The 22,665-nt window shown below is 34.5% G+C and overlaps 1 protein-coding gene across 9 annotated transcripts in view; it reads right to left on the bottom strand.

Moving 5' to 3' along the window:
• The window catches only part of Antp (Antennapedia), a 971,420-nt gene that overhangs the window by 85,833 nt on the left and 862,922 nt on the right, over positions 1-22,665 (bottom strand). For 8 of the 9 annotated variants that reach the window (XM_067760255.1, XM_067760256.1, XM_067760257.1 and 5 more), the window contains 3 exons: positions 21,799-22,665; positions 19,653-19,691; positions 18,876-19,092 (listed from right to left, as the gene is read on the bottom strand). In XM_067760255.1, coding sequence (XP_067616356.1) covers positions 18,876-19,092; positions 19,653-19,691; positions 21,799-22,380 — 838 coding nt within the window. In that variant the 5' untranslated portion in view covers positions 22,381-22,665. The remainder of the gene's footprint in view (positions 1-18,875; positions 19,093-19,652; positions 19,692-21,798) is intronic. The other variant, XM_067760264.1, reaches the window with a different exon arrangement.

Here is a 22,665-nt window from a genome sequence, read left to right as displayed (position 1 = left end):
TAGCTATGGTAACAATATCTAAGCAAACTGCTGCAATTCATTTAAGACGTAAGAAAGAATGGTCATGTCACATCTGTGTTTATTATTATTGGTGTTGTTTTTTTTTTTTTTTATTTTTTTGTGGTCATGAGTCTTACATCTTAATCGTGGAAAGCTTTCGCACCTTTCGCTGAAGACATGACACAAACAAAATGAAATGTCTTCCGAAAAAGAATGTAATACATTCAGATGTAATTTCTTATTTCAATACACAGACCGAAAATCGAGATGAAATGCAAATTCTTACACTGAAAGAAATTACGCTAGTAAAATCAATAAATCGAATTTGTCGTTCTTGTATAAACAGAAATGTGGTAAAATTGATCACTTTAGGGTTAATTTAAGCAATTTTTTTCTGAAGAAAAAAATCGTTGTTATTTCAACAGAAGAGAAACTGTTGATCTCAAGTTAACAATATTCTATAAAAATGTTAAGATTCTTAATCTAACTGATTTTTTCGTTAAAAGAACTGATTTCATTTGTAACTTCAAGAGTGAAAAACTGTCAATATTATGCAAATACATCAGCTTATTTTATTTCCTTTTTATGGTCATGGTGCCACAGAAAATATGTTGAAATTCCTTCACGGTTATCCTAATGTTAATGGAAATCTGCTGTTTCTGCAGTTTTCTTTGGGATTCTTAGGGTGACCGTAATAATTGTTAAGTTAAGAGAGCTATTGCTTACGTCCATATAATGCATTTTTTTCTGATTGGTTTGTTGAAATGGTCAATCCAGAGTAAATAACTTCTGCATAGTTAATTCAACGGCTATTTTTGATGATAGAATTGGCCGCTCTTTTTCTTTCAGTATAAGTACAAATAAACATACTCAACATAAACACACTGAATTCTATACAAGCAACGGCTGAGAGGATCTTTTCCCCCAAAATTTCGGCATTTCAATGTAACCCTTGGCTTGAATGAGTCACGAAGTTAGTTCACAATCTAACACACATACATAAAAGATACTACGTGAATAGTGTGGGTATTAAACAGCCCAACAAAAAATTACATACGCGGCTGTAAAAAATAGGGAATTCCTGCTTGCTCTGCTAATAGATAAACCTTTTAAGTTTTAACTAATAAGAAAATAAAGACAGTCATACGTATTACAACCACTCCTTATTATATCTAATTGACGCTACAAATAAGGATTATGAAAGTTATTAGCGAATAGTCTATTAAGTCAAAATAAAATATGTTTTATATTCAGACTAGCAAGTACCCGGCTTACTTCGTTACCCCGCAAAAAGTAAATCTATTGAGTTTTTGCTATTTGGGTATAGTTTAAAAGAAGAGATACAAATACATACATATGTCATATATTTTTTCTGCTACGAAGGTAATAGTGTAATACCCTCTGTTGTATGAAATGCAAACACTTTTAAATTCGTTAGCGTTATAAACGATTCATTAATGAACAACTTTGAAAATATAAGCCGACGGATGATATGCTTTGATATAAGGTCAATATATGATATTAGTGATATGTAATAATACTTTAAGTAAGCCTTATTTTACATAAAAGGGAATATTCTATACAACTGATACTGCTTAGGTACATATTTCGGGCCTCATAAGTTAAGCCTTTTCGCCAACTGAAAAAGCTCAAAGTTTTCTGGTGGGAAATATAAAGACATTTGTCCTTTCATAAATAGTTTTTTATTCACCTCTTTTGTTGAAGCTAATTCATTTTGCTTGATACTCAAATTATTAACTGGTGGCTAAACGTTAAGTAGAATTGCAAAGTGGGTAAGAATGGGCGAAAAATTGGTTAAAAAATTCAAATTCTATTGTTTAGCGTGTTTTAATATAATTTTTAATGGAGAAGAGTCACTACCCTTATATCTGTAGCAACAAGTAAAAACAACCGATTTCGAATAAATGAATAATACTATTTGTTTAAAAATTCTAATATTTATAATAATAATATATAATCGAACACGTGTCCGGGTCTAATAATACAAAAAACTAGAAGCAATAGTTACCAGAATTTGTTATTTATTTTTGGAATTTTTAATTATATTTAGGTTTAATTCAAATAAGTTTATTAACTTTAATTAAGTACAAGGGTCAGTCATCATTGTTCATGAAAGCAAAGAAAAATCCAAGCAAATCTGTTTTTTGTATTTCTCTAGCATTTCTGACTGAAGGTTGGCATCTGCCTATCTGTAGTTAATGGGTCGGTTTGTTCCCTTTAAGTTACATTTTTAATTTCTACTTCGTGATTCTTTTTTTTGGCGAAGTAAGCTCTTGCCTTTTGAAACAGTTGACCATATTTTCTATCTTACTGATCGAGTTATACTTTTTTCTTAAATTTTTTACTAAATTCTTCAGCAGTGTTTTGTTAATATATATAATTAAAATTAATTTTAAACGTTATACACTCAAAAAAAATCCTGAAAAAGAATTAATAAATGGGACCGGTTTTGGACGCTTCCCTTAATCTTGACAAGTAATTTTTCAAAAATTAAAATGATTTGATAATTTTAATTGAGCTTTAGGCCAGATTATGGAATAAAACTTCTTTTTTTAGTAGTATTCAAAATATATTTATTTGTTCGATATTTCGACTTCAACCTGAAGTCATCATCAAGAATACATATGGATATGTACATGTATGTAATACATATGGATATGTATTCTTGATGATAACTTCAGGTTGAAGCCGAAATATCGAACAAATAAAAATATTTAAAAAGAAGTTTTATTCAATAATCTGGCTGAAAGCTCAATTAAAATTATCAAATTATATTAAACAAGGCTATTAAATTTACCAATAACAAGTAATGAAGGTTAAGTTCGGGTGTAACCGAACATTACATACTCAGTTGAGAGCTATGGTGACAACATAAGGGAAAATAACCATGTAGGAAAATGAACCGAGGGAAACCCTGGAATGTGTTTGTATGACATGTGTATCAAATGAAAGGCATTAAAGAGTATTTTATGAGGGAGTGGGCCATAGTTCTATAGGTGGACGCCATTTAGGGATATAGCCATAAAGGTGGATCAGGGTTGACCCTAGAATGCGTTTGTACGATATGGGTATCAAATGAAAGGTATTAATGAGTATTTTAAAAGGGCGTGGACCTAAGTTCTAAAGATGGACGCCTTTTCGAGATATCGCCGTAAAGATGGACCAGGGGTGACTCTAGAATGCGTTTGCACAATATGGGCATCAAACGAAAGGTGTTAATGAGTATTTTAAAAGGGAGTGGGCCTTATTTCTATAGGTGGACGCCGTTTCGAGATATCGTCATAAAGGTGGACCAGGGGTGACTCTAGAATGCGTTTGTACGATATGGGTATCAAATGAAAGGTGTTAATGATTATTTTAAAAGGGAGTAATCTTTAGTTCCATAGGTGGACGCCGTTTCGAGATATCGCCATAAAGGTGGACCAGGGGTGACCCTAGAATTTGTTTGTACAATATGGGCATCAAACGAATGGTGTTAATGAGTATTTTAAAAGGGAGTGGGCCTTAGTTCTATAGGTGGTCGCCTTTTCGAAATATCGCCATAAATGTGGACCAGGGGTGACTCTAGAATGCGTTTGTACGATATGGATATCAAATTAAAGGTATTAATGAGTATTTTAAAAGGGAGTAATCCTTAGTTCCATAGGTGGACGCCGTTTCGAGATATCGCCATAAAGGTGGACCAGGGGTGACCCTAGAATTTGTTTGTACGATATGGGTATCAAAAGAAAGGTGTTAATGAGTATTTTAACAGGGAGTAATCCTTAGTTCCATAGGTGGACGCCGTTTCGAGATATCGCCATAAAGGTGGACCAGGGTGACCCTAGAATTTGTTTGTACAATATGGGTATCAAAAGAAAGGTGTTAATGAGTATTTTAAAAGGGTGTGGGGCTTAGTTCTATAGGTGGACACCTTTTCGGAATATCGCCACAAAGGTGGACCAGGGGTGACTCTAGAATGTGTTTGTACAATATGGGTATCAAATTAAAGGTATTAATGAGGGTTTTAAAAGGGAGTGGTGGTTGTTGTATAGGTGGTCGCATTTTCGAGATATCGCCATAAAGGTGGACCAGGGGTGACCCTAGAATTTGTTTGTACAATATGGGCATCAAAAGAAAGGTGATAATGAGTATTTTAAAAGGGAGTATTCCTTAGTTCCATAGGTGGACGCCGTTTCGAGATATCGCCATAAAGGTGGAGCAGGGGTGACCCTAGAATTTGTTTGTACAATATGGGTATCAAACGAAAGGCGTTAATGAGTATTTTAAAAGGGTGTGGGGCTTAGTTCTATAGGTGGACGCCTTTTCGAGATATCGCCATAAAGGTGGACCAGGGGTGACTCTAGAATGAGTTTGTACGATTTGGGTATCAAATTAAAGGTATTAATGAGAGTTTTAAAAGGGAGTGGTGGTAGTTGTATATGTGAAGGCGTTTTCCAGATATCGACCAAAATGTGGACTAGGGTGACCCAGAACATTATCGGTTGGATACCGCTAATTTATTTATATATGTAATACCTGGCAAGATTTTAAGGGTGTTTTATTTCGCCCTGCAGAACTTTTTCATTTTCTTCTACTTAATATGGTAGGTGTCACAACCATTTTATAATGTTTTTTCTAAAGTTATATTTCGCGTCAATAAAACAATCCAATTACCTTACCATGTTTCATCCCTTTTTTCGTATTTGGTATAGAATTATGGCATTTTTTTCATTTTTCGCAATTTTCGATATCGAAAGAGTGGGCGTGGTCATAGTCGGATTTCGTTCATTTTTCATACCAAGGTAAAGTGGGTTCAGATAAGTACGTGAATTGAGTTTAGTAAAGATATATCGATTTTTGATCAAGTTATCGTGTTAACGGCCATGCGGAAGGACAGACGGACGACTGTGTATAAAAACTGGGCGTGGCATCAACCGATTTCGCCCATTTTCACAGAAAACAGTTAGCGCCATAAAATCTATGCCCCTACCAAATTTCAAAAGGATTGGTTAATTTTTGTTCGATTTATGGCATTAAAAGTATCCTAGACAAATTAAATGAAAAAGGGCGGAGCCACGCCCATTTTTAAATTTTCTTTTATTTTTGTATTTTGTTGCACCATATCATTACTGGAGTTGAATCTTGACATAATTTACTTATATACTGTAAAGATATTAAATTTTTTGTTAAAATTTTACTTTAAAAAAATTTTTTTTTTAAAGTGGGCGTGGTCCTTCTCCGATTTTGCTAATTTTTATTAAGCGTACATGCAGTAATAAGGGTAACGTTCCTGCCAAATTTCATCATGATATCTTCAACGACTGCCAAATTACAGCTTGCAAAAGTTTTAAATTACCTTCTTTAAAAAGTGGGCGGTGCCACGCCCATTGCCCAAAATTTTACTAATTTTATATTTTGCGTCATAAGTTCAACGTATCTACCAAGTTTCGTCGCTTTATCGGTCTTTTGTAATGAATTATCGCACTTTTTCGGTTTTTCGAAATTTTCGATATCGAAAAAGTGGGCGTGGTTATAGTCCGATATCGTTCATTTTAAATAGCGATCTGAGATGAGTGCTCAGGAACCTACATACCAAATTTCATCAAGATACCTCAAAATTTACTCAAGTTATCGTGTTAACGGACGGACGGACGGACGGACGGACATGGCTCAATCAAATTTTTTTTCGATCCTGATTATTTTGATATATGGAAGTCTATATCTATCTCGATTCCTTTATATATGTACAACCAACCGTTATCCAATCAAACTTAATATACTCTGTGAGCTCTGCTCAACTGAGTATAAAAATTAAAATGTTTTTTTCCTCGGTTATAGGAATAATTTACTTAAAAATGTAGAAAACTTTATTAAAAAAATTACGGTCACGGCCGTTGATTTCTAGTCGAGATCCGCAACTTCACAGCCGGGTACTCTGATTCACTGAGCTAACTCGTACGTGTAAATATTGTGAGAAGTATCTTTGAAAAAATTTACGGAAAATGTTCTTTCAAATTTATGAACTCTTACTCATTAAATTGAAATTTTCCTCAATTTGAAGACATTTTTTTAGGAAATGTTTTCTTCATTTCTGGTTATTGTTTTTTGCTGAGTATAAGAAGCTTCAATATGCAACAGCGGAATGCAATTTCTTGCAAAAGTACAACCGTGAACTGTTTTTTTGACAATTTGTATAATTTCAAGAAATACATTGAAGTACTGCTATTATAAGTTTACTTATTATTTGGCAATAATTAATCCCTATTACACTGTAGCAACAGCTCTCGAATAAAAGAATAAATTTATAATAAATATTTTTTTCACCAAATTGCAAAGACTCGGTTAAAGTGACAAGTATATGTATAACATGCGCTAGATTTATTCAAATTGTCATTGTTTTAGCAAATATATATATGGTTAATTACAAACGTTAGTATGCAAAATTAAAACTTATGAAAATTAAAAAGGTAAACTTCTCGAAATTTATAAAATTTTTAAACATTTCACCAAAAATTTTTAGAATTTTTCTGCGTATACATTATTGTAGCTCACTGCACTTTAATATAACTAGTAATGTAGTTATCTTAAATAACTTCCTGATTTTTGGATTTTTTTGTCAGGGGAGTTAGGCATTCTTTCTATATAAGGAAATTTCGTACTTACTTTTATTAAGTTGTTAATATTACTTTTAAAAAATTGGCTAAGAACTGTGGAAAAAATCTAACCACTGTCGAGTACAAAAAAATTTACTACTTATAAATATAAAGTGTTTTATCAGTAGGTATCTACCTTTAAAAACAAAAAAAAACAAAATCCAGCTATAGAGAACCGCTGTTGCGTTAAACGTATTTTATGCTTTTACTGGCCAACTTAACTTCACAACGCCAGTCCTTTGTGGTATAAAAAAATTCGGTTTCTTAGGAGCTTATGAGCTGAATGGTAGACAATACAGCGGCTTGTAGGATGGTTTCATTGGTCATGTGACAGCAACAAGTAATAAAATGAACAGTCAAGCTGGATTACCAAAACAAAATACACATAAGTACATATGCGACGCATAGTACAATAATAGCAACAACAATATTAGCAACAACTTTGCACTATGAATGAATCTTAAAAACAACAAATATGAACGTAATCAATATCAGTTGCAACAACAACGACACTCACGTAAACATTTGCAAAGACATGGAAACTAAGTTAAAAATACGCAAACCGTGTTTCAGAGGTTAAAAATTTATGGCATCCATTGCACATAACGTGTTACTAATGGCGGTAATCAATTTTGCTTTACATCTCAATCTGCCTCAACATATACTGACAAACTAGTACTAAACAGAGATACTATTGGCGGGCGATGGTAAGGTACAGACGATGCATTCTATTGAAAAAACAATAAAAGCAGTTATGTAACATTAAAAGAGGGGACAAGATAGTTTCGTGCAGAACATGATGCTGGACCATTTGCTCCCCACGGGTAATATTAAAGATCACGAAGAGGTGAGCCCTGTCATCAAATAGGATCTTCTTTTTAAACTAATCGAATTTTCATCAAAAACAAAAACTGTAGAAAAACGCTTTAAGGTAGTTTCCACCAAATCAGACCCTCTGAGCTACTAAACAAATTTCAACTTACACTATCCAAAAACGTTTATGTGCGTTCAAGTAAGGCTAATCTATTATAATTTCACAATTTTTTGAATTTGAATATTGTGAAGAAGAGGTAAGCTCAGCTCAAAGTTGGAACAAGATAATTTTAAAAATCTTTATGATCGTAGTCGTAGCTTCAAACATTTTTTTATGAAGTTGCCCCTCTTTTACAAAACATACTGCGATGAATTTGACATTCTTTTTCCATAATTAATTTAGTAACATGAGAACTAAAATTTTTGCAAATCTAAATATTACAATACCAAAATTTCATTAAGAAAGATTAAGCCGTTTAATTTTTTTCTCACTTTTTATACGGGTAGCGAATGCAACATTTGGTACATTTTCATTGAGAAATGCAAAGTCAATACAATACCATAATTTCATTACGAAAGGTTAAGCCGTTTAATTTTTTTCTCACTTTTTATATGGGTAGCGAATGTAAAATTTGATACATTCTCATTGAGAAATGCAAAGTCGGTAAGAATGGGCGAAAAATTGTCTAAGAAAAATTCACATTCTATTGTCTAGTTTATCAAGTTTTAAAATAATTTTAAATGGAGACGAGACACCGCCCTTATATCTTTCGAAACAAGCCACAACAACCAAACACAAGTAAATTAATAATACTATTTGTTTTTAATCGAGCATGAAATGGAATAGATTCAACTATACCAAGTCCACTGATTTCGGTGGTACTAATCATTTTTCTATGTAAATCCTCGTTGTCGAGATATTGACCAAAGTTTGAAATTGGATGACCTTAAAATATTGAACGTCAATATGAGTATCACACGAAAGGGGCTGTTCAAGATAGGATGCGTTTCGTCTGTAAACAACAACCGATTGTGGAGATATCGATATATATATATATATATATATATATATATATATACACTAAAAAAACTAGTCGTCAATTCCAAAATGCAACTATTCAAATACGTATAAATCAGATCAAGCAGTTTCAAAAGATGCAATTTCAAATTTAGATAAGGTCAGATGATTTTAGTGAGTTTAGTATGAAAATTTTACGGTGAATTGTTTGGAAATGAGTTTCACACAATTTATGAAATTATAATGTCGCGACCGTTACACTCTATTTTGACCTTTACTGGGCATTACCAATTCATTTTTTAAATTATAATTTATCTCATTACATTTCTAATTTCTTGAAGTCCTTATTGCATATAATAATTCAGTCATTACTTTGACAATTTTATTTAAAATTACGAAAGTTTTACACAAAAGAAATTTTAACTCAATATTAAATGCAAAGAAAATTGCAAAACTGTATAAAATGACAATATGAATACCATGAAGTATGTCAAGATTAATAAAGTGAATGTTATGCATTTAGTTTAAAATGGTTATAAACTCCAACTTTTTACAGTGCTAAGAAAAAATTTATCTAGAAGCTAATGAATGGCCTAATTAAGTTTATTTTTATATGTACCCATAGATCAAAACATATGTAACTCCTAAAGAGTATAGCGGGATTTATACGGAAGAAGTTCCCCCACAGAGAAACCTTAATCGGATCTGATGTTTCAGAAACTATTCGATTTACAAACTGATTCATGTACTTTTTGTTTATTCAAAAATCATTCGATGCTGTTGATTTTGATAAATGAAAGTATTTATCTACTTCGATTCCTTTATGCCATTACGTACTACCGTTATTCAATCAAATTTATAATACGCTTGTGAACCAGAACACGTTGACTATGATTGAATCGTTTATTATTAAGAGGGCACATGCCCACATTTGGGCAAAAATTACATTTTGAATTCAATGTATAGTTAGTTTTAATCAAGACCTATTTGTTGCCAAAACAACACATTTCCACTTTGCCTTGCAAGATTCTGTGGGCGACGGAGTTTTTCGTTTATTTTTAAAGGAGCTCTTGCCCCGGACTTGTGCCCTTTTAAGAGTAGATAAGTACGATAGGCGGTATCCACACGTATTATGTGCCCAGTCCACTGCCGATTGCATTTAGACATTACACCATCACTCAACAGTTTGTTGAACAACGTGGTTATATTTACCTATTGTCTGATAGACACTATGGATGTATAAAAGGACGTTTAAAACGAAAATATCGAATATATACTCAACGCAAATATTCAAACATGACGGACGGTAGAATCAATTTTTCTGGAAAATAATGACGTAAGTAATTTTGGATTTGAATAAGGTTTGGCCCAAACTAAAAAAAAAACGAGATTCGTCACCAGCGGAAGTTCTTCCAGCAGAAAAACGCACTCCTTACCTTATCATCTAGTGCAGAACCGAGGTCAACCAGCTCGGCTGACTCATGTATTGAAAATTCGTTTTTGTAGAAAATAGATATTAATACATCGTAATGGTAATTTATTATTTTCATTACTTAAAACGCACGAAAAGCGAAAACAAAAACTAGTGAAATTACTTTGAAAAACTGCTTCAAAGACGATTTTAAACATACCTAAAACCTATCATTTACAATATATTAAAAATCGGGATATAAAAAGTTACAGCGTTTTTTGTGCCTGGTGAAAATGTGGACACATGCCCTTTTAATTATAAATGCTTCAATTATATAACTTATAAAATTTCTAAATTTTTTTTGCTGCTTTTATTTTACTTACAGGTGTAGGCATATACATATATTACATACGTATGTACTTATGCTAACATCGAAAAACGAGCTTTTCTAGGTACGGTTTTCTTATTTCTCAAACAAGTCGATGAAAAACATTTTTTTTTTTTTACATTGACTGATTTTTCTTTTATTACACATTCACACTTTTTTTTAAGAGACCTCTGATTTCCGCACCGGCATGCCTGTAACCGAAAATCTAGCTGATGAAATGGAAATTGGAAATTGAAAATCGACATGTGGTTTTGTTATTATTTCCCTTATATCAATAACATTTACTGTAGGTATTTGCGTTTATTTTTTTTTTTTTAATCGTAAAGAGTTTAATGTGGAACCATATTAGCTTAGGTATTTCACAAAATTGTCGAAACTCGACAGGTTCAAGCGTAGTCACATCAAACCCGAATCGACTGCTATAACCTTCACTTTTATTACTTCGCACTAATAAGGGTATATTCTTTTGAAACGAAAGTGTCAACATCCTTCTAATATTGTGAGTTGCTAAAATCACTAAAGTACGAAAATGTTTGCAATTTCTTTTTCAAGAAATTAGTTTCAGTCCAATTTTGCTTAATTAGAAGAGCAACTAAATGTTTCAGCTATTGTAAATTTTCATCATTGTTGAGCCCGCCTGTTGTGTGGCCTATGCAGAGTACTGCGGCACCATATGAGGTAACATCCCTTTGGTCGTGCCACTATTTTGCGAATATCGTAATCGTTTTGTTTTCACTTTTATAAGGATACGAAAGCAAGTTAACAACATGCATCTGTATTTGAGTTTATATTTATGTATAAGCACGAATCATTAGGGTGTTTCAAAAGCAGATTTGGTATTTTGGTGTAAATTAGTACAATATAGACCAAGATTTCCAATGACTTTGTTTCAAACTGTGCTATATGTACATTAAATCGTATCACGATGTAGGAAGAAAAAGTTGAAAGCATACCCACCGGGTTCGAGGCGTTCAAAAAAAAGCAGAAAATTTTTCAGTTCCCTGTAAAATCAGCGATATCTACATATCTAACTTGTTTTTCGCTTTTCAATTTTGCACTGTGGCAAATACTAAAAGGTAGCAATTTACTTACTCAGATAGGGAATGATATCGAATCGTGCTTCATTCTTAATTTCTCTTTTTATTCTTTTAAGTCTTAAATTAAAGCTGTCGATTTTAAGAAAAATCTATTAAAGCTGAATGTGGCCAGATAGGTTAATGACTTCTTCGAACGGATTCAGACACAGTCCATAATGCTGGGAACTATCGAATGAAAACTATTGAGTTATTTGATAGTTCACCCATTGTCATTTATTCATTCGATAGTCATTTGAAATTCGTTCATTACTAATTTTTCGAATTACTATTTTTTGGTATTAATGATTCCTTAATTACTCTCTTTTCGAATTACTAGTTTTTGGTATGAATGAATCCTTCATTATTATTTTTTCGAATGGTTCATTCTATTTAAATTTTTGACTGCGCATATATCAGTGATCTCAATTAAAAAGGTATTAGAATAAATTTTAACGCTTAGCATACTACAACCTAATCGACAAACGTTTTAAGCGTGGTAATTATTTCAAATTTTTATCTGAAGTAAGTAAGTAAGTAAGTAAGTAATTTGCGCGACCATCATTTTCTCCCATACTTTTGATAAAACCGGAAGAATGCTTATTGGACGAAAATCAGTTGATAAAATTGCCGACGGTTTCTTAGCAACTGGAATAACTTTGGCTATTGTCCAAGAATCGGGAAAGGTTGAAATTATGATAGAAAAATTGATTATGTGAGTGAGAGACGAAGCTATGTTGTGGATGATTAGTTTCAAAAATCTAAGACTGATACCATTCTCGCCAATGGCATTCGATTTAATTGAAAGCATACTTCTTATTACATCAATCTCTGTTACTGCTTTGAAGTGAAAGGCATTTACCGGATTATAAACCAAATTTTCATTGATTTTGAAATTACCACTATTTTTGAATTTACTTGACTGTAAAAAGAAGTCTTTCATGAAATCTGGGTCCAAGTTACAACCTGAGTTAGTTTCCCCTCCTATACCTATGGATTTAAAATTTTTCTACAGACTTTTAGTCCGCAAGTCAGTATCAAGCTTTGACTGGAAAAATCGTCTTTTCGAAATTCTTAGTAACCATGTAGCTTGATTTCTGGCTTGGCGATAAAAATCCCAGCTAGTGTCTGTAGGATTTCTCTTCCAACGGTTGTAAAACTTGTTACGTGATTAAAAGCCAACATAACATCTCTAGTAAACCACAGCTGTTGCTTGCTTCGAATTCTAACTTCCTTGAGCGGTATATATTTATTAAATAAATAAATAATTTGATTGGCAAGAAAGTTCAGTTTTTCATTTATATTAGGAAACATCCATACGCGATTCCAATTTAGAATATTAGCCTCATACGCAAGCTCAGAAAAGTTAACCGCCGCATAGTCTCGATAATGAAAATGAGTTGAAGTTGTGTAATTGAGGTCAATATTAAAAGAAAGAAACAGCATGTCATGGTCCGATACTGCTGCAAACGAAAATTGGTCATAATGAAGCACGTCGGAACTGTTGGATGTACACATCAAGTCTAGCATGCTAAGTTTGCAGTTTGGTGAAAACCGAGTGGGAAATTTATTAACAACATCCATGCCAATGGAGTTTAAGGTATCTCTTAATTTCAAAGATCGCGAATCGTTGTTAAGCATGTCAATATTTAAGTCTCAACAAAGTAAAATATGTTCATACGCATGTGAAAGTTGTGCAAATTGCGAAAACAGGGAATCTAATTCAAACAATTTACTAGGGTTGTATGCGCATATAATTACACACTTAGTAAAGCTATCTCCGACCTCCATGATTATAAATTCAACGGGATCACTTACACTTGATTTATAAATCACTTTTTGGGGAATATTGTTCTTGAAATATATGGCGACGCCGCCACCTCTAGCACCAGTTTTCCTATCGTTTCTTGTTACCCTGTAACCACGTAACTCATACACACTATCGCCAACATCTTCATTAAACCACGTCTCTGTAACGCATATCATATTAAGTTTTAAGTTTTCTAAAATATAGTTCAAGTAATCAAGCTTTGGCATAATTAAGGTACGGGCATTTATATGGCACAGTTGAAAGCCTGGGTAACTCTTGCTTACAGTATTTAACATATGTAAACCTAAAACATCCGCTGTCAGTGTTCAAACACTCATTTATGCTAACCATAATCATAAACGCACCTAGCACTGTATAATTGGCCTTCAGCAGTGGAATGACTCAAATCAGAACGAAGTGATAAAAATGAAAAAAGATCATACATATTAATACATACATACATCTGTGAGAGAGAAAGATAGGTACATTGAATAAGAATTAAAAAGAAATTAAAAATTGTAAACATGTACCGTCGAAGACATTTCCAATAGTGGATGTTTGAGAACAAAGACTGTTCAAACAAAATAATGTTGTTGAACAATACAGATACAAATTCATTTTCACTAATCTTCTGTCCTGTTGTTGTTGTTGTTGTTGCAGCGGCATAAAATCTCTTCAAAGGTTTGGGGGAGTACTGACATATTGGCCATATGAAGTGGTGAGACCAAAAAACTCAGTGGGTTGCGAACCAAAACCTTTTGCGTATCATGCATGCGCTTTGCATAGTATGTAACAAAGGCATTTAAATTTAATATTTGCATTATTTACTTGAAGCAAAATTTACCCTATTTTAGTCACATTCAACATGTTCTCTTATATAGGTTTGCTCTTTAGCTAACACGGAAATTGTTCTTTTGTATAGTATACGAGTATGTACTACAAAAAAAATTGGTACTGGTCCTCGGGCTAGCTAAAGAGCAGATCAAATGAATGAATGAATGAATGGAAAAATTCATTCGATAATTAAAATCATTCAGTAACTAACTATCGAGAGTTTCCAACACTAGCCCTGAGCGAATACCTTTACAACAATATATGACTTTTTTAGTGATACGTTCTAATGTACACTTTCGATTGGGTGAAAAAAAGTTTATTTTTATACTCAGCTGAGCAGAGCTCACAGAGTATATTAATTTTGTTCACATAACGGTACCCTGTAAAGGCATAAACTAATCGAGATAGATATAGACTTCTATATATCAAAATGATCTGGGCGAAAAATGAAATTCATTCAGCCATGTCCGTCCGTCCGCCCGTCCGTCCGTCCGTAAACACGATAACTTGAGTAAAGTTTGAGGTATCTTAATGAAATTTGATATGTAAGTTCCTGGGCACTCATCTCAGATCGCTATTTAAAATGAACGACTATAACCACGCCCACTTTTTCGATATCGAAAATTTCGAAAAACCGAAAAAGTGCGAAAGTCATTACCACAGACGGATAAAGCCATGAAACTTTCTAGATGGGTTGATTTTATGAAGCAGAATAGAAAATTAGTAAAATTTTGGACAATGGGCGTGGCGCCGACCACTTTTAAAAGAAGGTAATTTAAAAGTTTTGCAATCTACAATTTGGCAGTCGGTGGAGATATCAAGATGAAATTTGGCTGGAACGTTACTCCTATTACTATATGTGTGCTGAATAAAAATTAGCAAAATTGGATGGCGAACACGCCCACTTTAACAAAAAAAAAATTTTTTAAAGTAAAATTTTAACAAAAAATTTAATATCTTTACAGTATATAAGTAAATTATGGCACAATTCAAATCCAGTAATGACATGGTGCAACAAAAATTTCAAAATGGGCGTGGCTCCGCCCTTTTTCATTCAATTTATCTGAAATACTTTTAATGCCATAAGTCGAACAAAAATTTACCAATCCTTGTGAAATTTGGTAAGGGCATAGCTTCTGTGACGATAACTGTTTTCTGTGAAAATGGGCGGAGTCGGTTGAAGCCACGCCCAGTTTTTATACACAGTCGACAGTCTGTCCTTCCGTTCGGCCATTAACACGATAACTTGAGAAAAAATCGATATATCTTCACTAAACTCAGTTCACGTACTTATCTGAACTCACTTTATCTTGATATAAAAAATGGCCGAAATCGGTATCGATATCGAAAATTGTGAAAAATGAAAAAAATGCCATAATTCTATACCAAACACGAAAAAAGGGATGAAAAATGGTGATTGAATTGGTTCATTGACGTAAAATATAACTTTAGAAACAACTTTGTAAAATGCGTTTGAAACCTACTGTTTTGTAAAGAGTGTATGAGTTCCACCCTAATATGCTGACTTACTTACATTCATATGTATATAGTTAAGTTTTTACATTTTTTGCAATAGGTATATACATTCTCTCTCTTTATAAGAATTTTGAAATACTGTTAGTTACCTAAGCTCATGTTTTTGAATTCCAACTAGCATAATGAATACATAAAACAGTTAGGTCCATAGTATCAAATATTTTCACACTAACTTTGTTCGCTATATTTTTTAAGTTCAGTTGAATAAAGGAACTTACACAGTCAAAACAAAATAGTCTCCTGACTTCAAACACCTACTATGTTAAGTAGAAGAAACTGAAAAATTTCTGCAGGGCGAAATCAAAAGCCCTTGGAATCTGTTCGTGGTCTTACATATAAAAATAAATTAGCGGTACGCGACAGATGATGTTCTGCGTCACCCTGGTCCACATTTTGGTCGATATATCGAAACGCAGAACATCATCTGTCGGGTACCGCTAATTTATTTATAGGGCCACTCCCTTTTAAAATACTCATTACCACCTTTCAGTTGATATCTATATCGTACAAACACATTCTAGAGTCACATCTGGTCCACCTTTATGGCGTTTTCTCAAAAAGGCGTCCACCTATAGAACTATCGCCCACTCCCTTTTAAAATACTCTTTAATACCTTCCATTTGATACCCATGTCATACAAACACATGCCAGGGTTACCCTAGGTTCATTTTCCTACATGGTGATTTTCCCATATATTGTCTCCAAAGCTCTCAGCTGAGTATATAATGTTCGGTTACACCCGAACTTAGCCTTCCTTACTTGTTTTATCGGTATTCGAACCACGATTGTCGGGCATAGCTGCGCCATTCCTACATTTTAAAAGTCTTAGAAATTTGCGATTTCAATAAAATTTAATTTCTGAGCTTATTTTAACTTGGACTCCGCGAAAGTTTCACATGGAACAAGCTACCCCATAAGCGGGATGCCCTAGAAGTTCAATGTGGTCATGTTAAATCGTTCTCGAGATGGTCTGGCTGGTACCTTAATGGAGCTCAAATGCCTTTGAATTAGGAGTGATACGGCTGTCAGTTCTAGAAGTAGCAAGTGGCATAGGTCCTAGAAAACTTCTAGTATTTGCTAGGAGGACGGTTTTTGATGCGGTTTTCAGTTTGATCGTTAAACAAACTTCTGGGTACACCACGGGCCCATTCAGTCTATGTGAGGTCCTCATGGGCCGGCCAGCTCAACCAAACCCAACCATAGCCCACAGGACGCGACTGCATTTATCGCTTTTCTCAATCACTTCTGTTGTTTTAGTTATACAAACTAATGGAGTACAACCCATATACCTTCATTCCCAATTTGAAAAATTTCCATCGAATCTAAGTCGGTTTTTTTCTATTAAAACTTTGTAATTTTTTGGCCGATTTCAAAACTTTGTCCTTTATTTGAAAGGCGAAGCTAATCTCTTCCAAATATTGAAATTTTGAGAAATCATGGGTTGTGCTACATAAGCTGGTATAATTAAAAAAACACGCAGTCGTGTTATATGGTATAAGAACCCATAATTTCCATATGAGAGACCCAGCATTTTTTGGTATAGCACAGTGGTATCAAGCCAAAATACTTTTGCGTTCGTATTAGAACAATTTTCATTATCCGGGACTCGTAAAACTTTCGTTACGGATATTAAGGCCCACTCGCAGATCGGAAAATTAACTTTTAACTCGGCGTTAACCTGACAAGGGGGTTTTAACTCATACATTTTTTTTTTTTTAATTAACTCTGAATTAAAAAAAAAACAACTGCCGTTCAGCAAGTGGACCCAAATGTGTTTTGGTTTAATTCAGAGTTACAATTTTTACTAAGATGTATGCATGTGTCGGTAAGCACGCGGAAAATGCATCTTTATTTTATTTTAAGGCCCGGTTTTTTAGTACAAGTTCAACTCAATTTGTCTGTTAAACAAGGCCTAAACTTATTCTGCAGTTTTTCAGCCTACTTTAACTGAAGTTTAAGCTGAGCTTAAGCGGCCGATCTGGCAGGGTTAAACACTATAAGTAACCGATCAGGGCTTGAGTACCATTAGAGCTCATGTTGATAACTAGGCATACTTCTAAAATCCCAAGAGTTGTAACATTTGCTCAACTCGAGAAACATAGCATACTAAGCAAAAGAGGAAATTTTTATAAAGCAAAAAATGCTATTGCTTAAGTTGAAAAAAGTTAGTTCCCAAGTTGTACTTATGTGTGGTTCTCTAACTGGATTCAAATGTAAGAATCCATACTACTATATATAATTTAAAAAATAAATAAATGTGACGCGATAACCTCCGAATTTAGGCCGACCTCCTCTTCCAATTTGCGTCGTGCTCCTTTTAATTTTTCCTACAAATTGGCGGGAGGGGACCTACTTGTTTTATGCCGACTTCGAACGGTATCTAAAAGGCAGATGAGTTTTCACTGAGAGCTTTTCATTTGATGAAAATTTGATGTAGCGTTGCTCGGGGAGTGAACCTAGGATCTTCGGTGTGGTAGCGGAGCATGCTACCATCACACCACGGCGGCCGCCTATATAATTTATTTTTGATTAATTACGCTTCATTACTGTTATCAACCACGTGTTTATTTCTCACAATAAACAGCTGTTGGTTTTGATGGTACCACCTTGGATACTTTTTTCAACTCCCCCTTAACTCAATTTGCAATATAGGATATCAAATGGGGAAATGTGTCATTTGAGAACTCTACATTTCTCAAAATCTCTCTAAATTAGGATAATAATTGGAAAATATTAACGACGTTGGAGATCAACTCGAAAAATTTTAATTTTACAAATTTTTTCAAAGGTTGGAGAGTGGTTGGAGAATTAAATTGGATACCAACTCGAGAACTATCTGGCTTAAAAATAATTAAATTATCATGTTCATCATCCATGTTTGTTGGGTAAACAAAATCCAGCTGTTACCGTATCTACAAATTATCTAGATAATAAAAAAACCCAATGTTGCCGCCCAAAAAAGCATACCCCAAAGGCGTCCTTAAACTGTGACTAAAAAACTGCTCAGTAGTTTAACTAGAGTTTAAATTTGACTAGAGTTTAAGAAAACTTAGTTTAATCTTAGCTTAACCAACTACTGAAAAACCGGGTCTAAAAGATATGTAGTATATTAATCTTATCACCTAATCTGATTAGACCAACAATATAACAGTTACAAATTCACCATTATTTTCAATAAGATTACTGCATGCACACCTCCATTCACCATACTACATATAAATATACTCTATTTCTACACAACTATATATAATACCCAACATTTTACTTTAATAAAAGGAAGAAAAATTCCACTTAATACGTTCATGGAATTTTTTAGGCACTTTCCTTGACACTTACCAAATTGACTACGCATCCAGGGATACAAAGGCGAAGGCATCCCTGAAGACTGCGAATTTGGATTTTGCGATGGTGGAGTATGTTGACCAGGATGTCCCTGATGTATTTGGGGCGGACCCTGCGCTTGGTGCATCATAGCTTGTGGTGGTCCGCCAACAGTTTGAACGCCGGTTTGTTGCTGGCCATATATACTCATCTGATGGTGATTCTGATGAACCTTTTCAATGAGTTAAAAAAATATATTAAAATATTATTCATTTTGATTAAACAGTCTCTACATACAATCTTTCAACTACAAATATAATAATGTGCCTCATCCTTGATGCTTTATTCGGCAGTTGGCAGTTTTATTATATGAGCTGACGACTAACGAATTAAAGAACCAGGTGGGAGTCACGCTTATATTTTAACAAGTTCAATGAAAACAAATAGTAAAAATAACAAAAATAAATTGCAGTCTTTCAATTTAAGTTAGAGAGGAATAAACCCCGAAATGCAGTTGAAGAATCGACACAGATTGAACTGTCCCATTTACATTTTCTCCTTCGGCTCCAGATGTGGTAAAAAGTGGTTATAGTCAAAGATACATCGGCTCAAGTACTCACTCATATAAAGTGAGTACATACGTGAGTTCTTGGGGCGAAAATCACAAAAAATCATAGTTAATTGAAACAAAAATAAAAAATAAGCATTCGCATTTTTCATATGAATTGGGAGCGCAATCAACTGATTTTACAAAGGAAACATTGAGAAAAACTTCTTGAGGATTATTCTTACCTCATTGACATCTGGAACTCCGACATCACTGTAACCCAACTGCGATGGTAGAAAATATAGAAAATTGGTATGCTTTTATTTTTGGCAAGAATATATGTACATAGCTTCTAATAAACAAAATATGTATTCATATCTTTAACTGGATAATTGAGGAAACTGTAATAAGTACTTAATTTGTTTATTATAAGAAAATTAAAAAAAAAGGTTTATTTGGAGGGTTTAAATAAGAGCGTATGAAATCTAAGTCAATGAACAAGTCTTAAGCCATAACTAGGTTAAATGGATCTTGCACCTTGCGATGACATTTCTTTGAAGAAAAGGAAGTGTGTGAGTGAGTTCGCTGTCAGTCATCCCTTCAAACATGCGTTCAGGGAGAGCAGTTCAGTCAGATGCTGTTAAAATTAAAGTCTGTATGTCCGTTCATCACACTCAGACGATTTTGTTGAAATTTTTCATAATCGCTTTATAGTCACCCAGAGAGTGTTCCTGTTAAGTTTTTTTTTCATCAAGAACTGGACCAGAGACCTATCAATTCTAAGCAATCATATTCAGGATGCGACTGCATACATTCATAGCATCTTGCCTAGATTATGAGGCACTTAGAACACAATTTATCTGGAAAGTAGACTAGGCACAGATCTATACGAAAACATCTAGCTTATGGAAGCTAGATGCTAGAAATATGCATAGAGGAAATGAGAGAAAGGAAAACGGGAATGGAGAAGAGACTTTATTGGACGAAGGAAGAAGAGGGGGAAGGAACAGCAAAGGAAGCTAGAGGAAGGAAGAGATGCAGAGAGAAGCGAATAAAATGAAAGGGAGAGGGAGATAGAGAGGGGAGAAAGAGATAAAAACTTTTTAAAGTCATGCAGATAGACTAACGCCTTGGCAGAACCACGTATTGCATGCACAAAATTTGGATACGTGGTAAAGGGTGGAGCTTAAAATCATGAAGATAATTCATTTTGACCAACCTCGCCTTTATCGATGCCTTATGAGTGACGATACACGTCTCCCGAAATCGATATTTCCAGTGTCGAGTGTATTTTTTGATAGTTTTGGTATATGGTAGAGGTATTTTCATAAGCATATTTGACTTCACTAACAATCATCTACTTGTTATTTGTACACATGCATTTTTTTTTTTTCATTTCTACTATTGGAAAACAGATCGCCGTGCTGTTAAAGGGGCTTTTTTGAAAATTTTCACTACCGATCTCACATATTATATTGCAGATACTGAAAACTAACTTATATGAAGGCAGAATGGTATATGTAAATACATATATTCCTTTTGTAGATTTAATAAAAAAATTCTGAAGTTAGAAGCTTTAGAATCCCATGAATTCCAAGGTCAAAGCAGACACTTTAAACATTGATAAAAATTATATATAATTGTCATTCAACGCAGTTTTTAACTCCTGTGCTGACGATGGAAATTACTGGCGAGCTGTGGCAGTTTCCTGCAATTCGAGGCGGACATCGCTATTTATCGTGCAGAAAGTCGTATTGTCTATTGCTGTGTTAGTTTCCCGCCTCTGCTGTCCTCTGGCAGGCTGGAATGCCAGAGGTCGTGGTGTCCATTAAAACCACCAAGAATTAACGATTTCAACCGGCTAAACAGATATTATTTATATTCATGTAATCGGTTATCTCCTCGATCTTTCCGGTAAGCCCGGTGCAATTTATATGCAGGCTTCTGAAGTGCAAGGGGGAAAGTCGTTCCTCTGCTTGTTAGAGATCGGTGGACATGCCTTGATTTATTTAGGCTATGTCGTTCGTGCCACGAATGCACCCGTCGGAGGGTTGCCATTGCTAAGCCCTGAACATCTATGAAGGTGGCAGCGCCCAAGGCATGAACTGCATTGGACTGATGACCTGTTTTCAATAATATTTAGATAGAGGGCATTTTCGAGCTGACACCCGACATATTCCATTCAGCCTTCGATAAGATAAAGTTTTGATTTAGACCTGTGTCTTAAACAATAACTTGTTGCTATCAGCATAAGGAATAACAATTTTGACGCTCGTTAAATATATGTAAGTTAATTGTATGCTCTACATGTCGCCCGGTCTAATCTACATATATTAAATTATTTTATATGGATATCCATACGTAAAATGTAACCTTAAGGCTCATACTCACCTGTGCTTGAGGGTGACCCATGTGATGTGGTAATGCCATTTGTGCGTTCATATGATGAGCGCCCATTTGATCGACTAGAGGAGGGGAACCACCTTCATGCACCATACCCAGTCCACCCACGGCTGCTTGTAGCTTACAACTGGCATATACGACAGGCTGCTGTTGTTGAACTGGGTGCGTCACTTGCGAATGTTGCTGATGCTGTGCCGCGGTCTGTGGCTGCTGCGTCACCTGTTGTTGCGCCACTTGTTGCTGTGTGGGTTGTTGTTGCTGTAGCAATGGACTACCATTTACTTGGGGTTGCTGTGGCATACCTACTTGACTTGAAGGGCTATCAGGTCGTGAGTATCCCTGATGTTCAATACTCTGGCCATTGTAGTAGGGCATACGATCGTAGGGCGGGAAACGTGGATAGGGCATATTACCCTGATTATTTGGATGTGGGCTATAGTGATGCATTTGTTGTGCATCGAGATCGGTGACACCATTTCCCGGATAATGCCCATGATGGATTTCGGGCCCCATATAGGAATTGGAGAAGTATGACGCCATACTTTCACAATTATTTGTACTCATCGTCATATTAAAGGATTCTAATGTGTCTGTGGTAAACGTGGTGGCGGTTTTTATGCTAACTTAAGGGTTGCTGATTGCAGAAATCTTCTAGGTTGCTTAAAGCTTTTGAAGTGCTTACTATTAGTAAGTATGAACGTGGTTTTAAATATTTGACTTGAAGGTGAAGAGCGTAGGAATAATGTGGTGTGCCGTAAAAATGCTTGGAGCTATTTAACTATAGGTTATATAATTTTCGAAATTATACGTTCAGCTATACGCAACAATCACCAACACACTGCTATAAATGCTAAC

Source organism: Eurosta solidaginis, chromosome 1 (assembly GCF_040869045.1).
Source record: "Eurosta solidaginis isolate ZX-2024a chromosome 1, ASM4086904v1, whole genome shotgun sequence".
In the NCBI taxonomy this organism is placed as follows: domain Eukaryota; kingdom Metazoa; phylum Arthropoda; class Insecta; order Diptera; family Tephritidae; genus Eurosta; species Eurosta solidaginis.
This window is presented reverse-complemented; position numbering and strand designations above follow the sequence as displayed.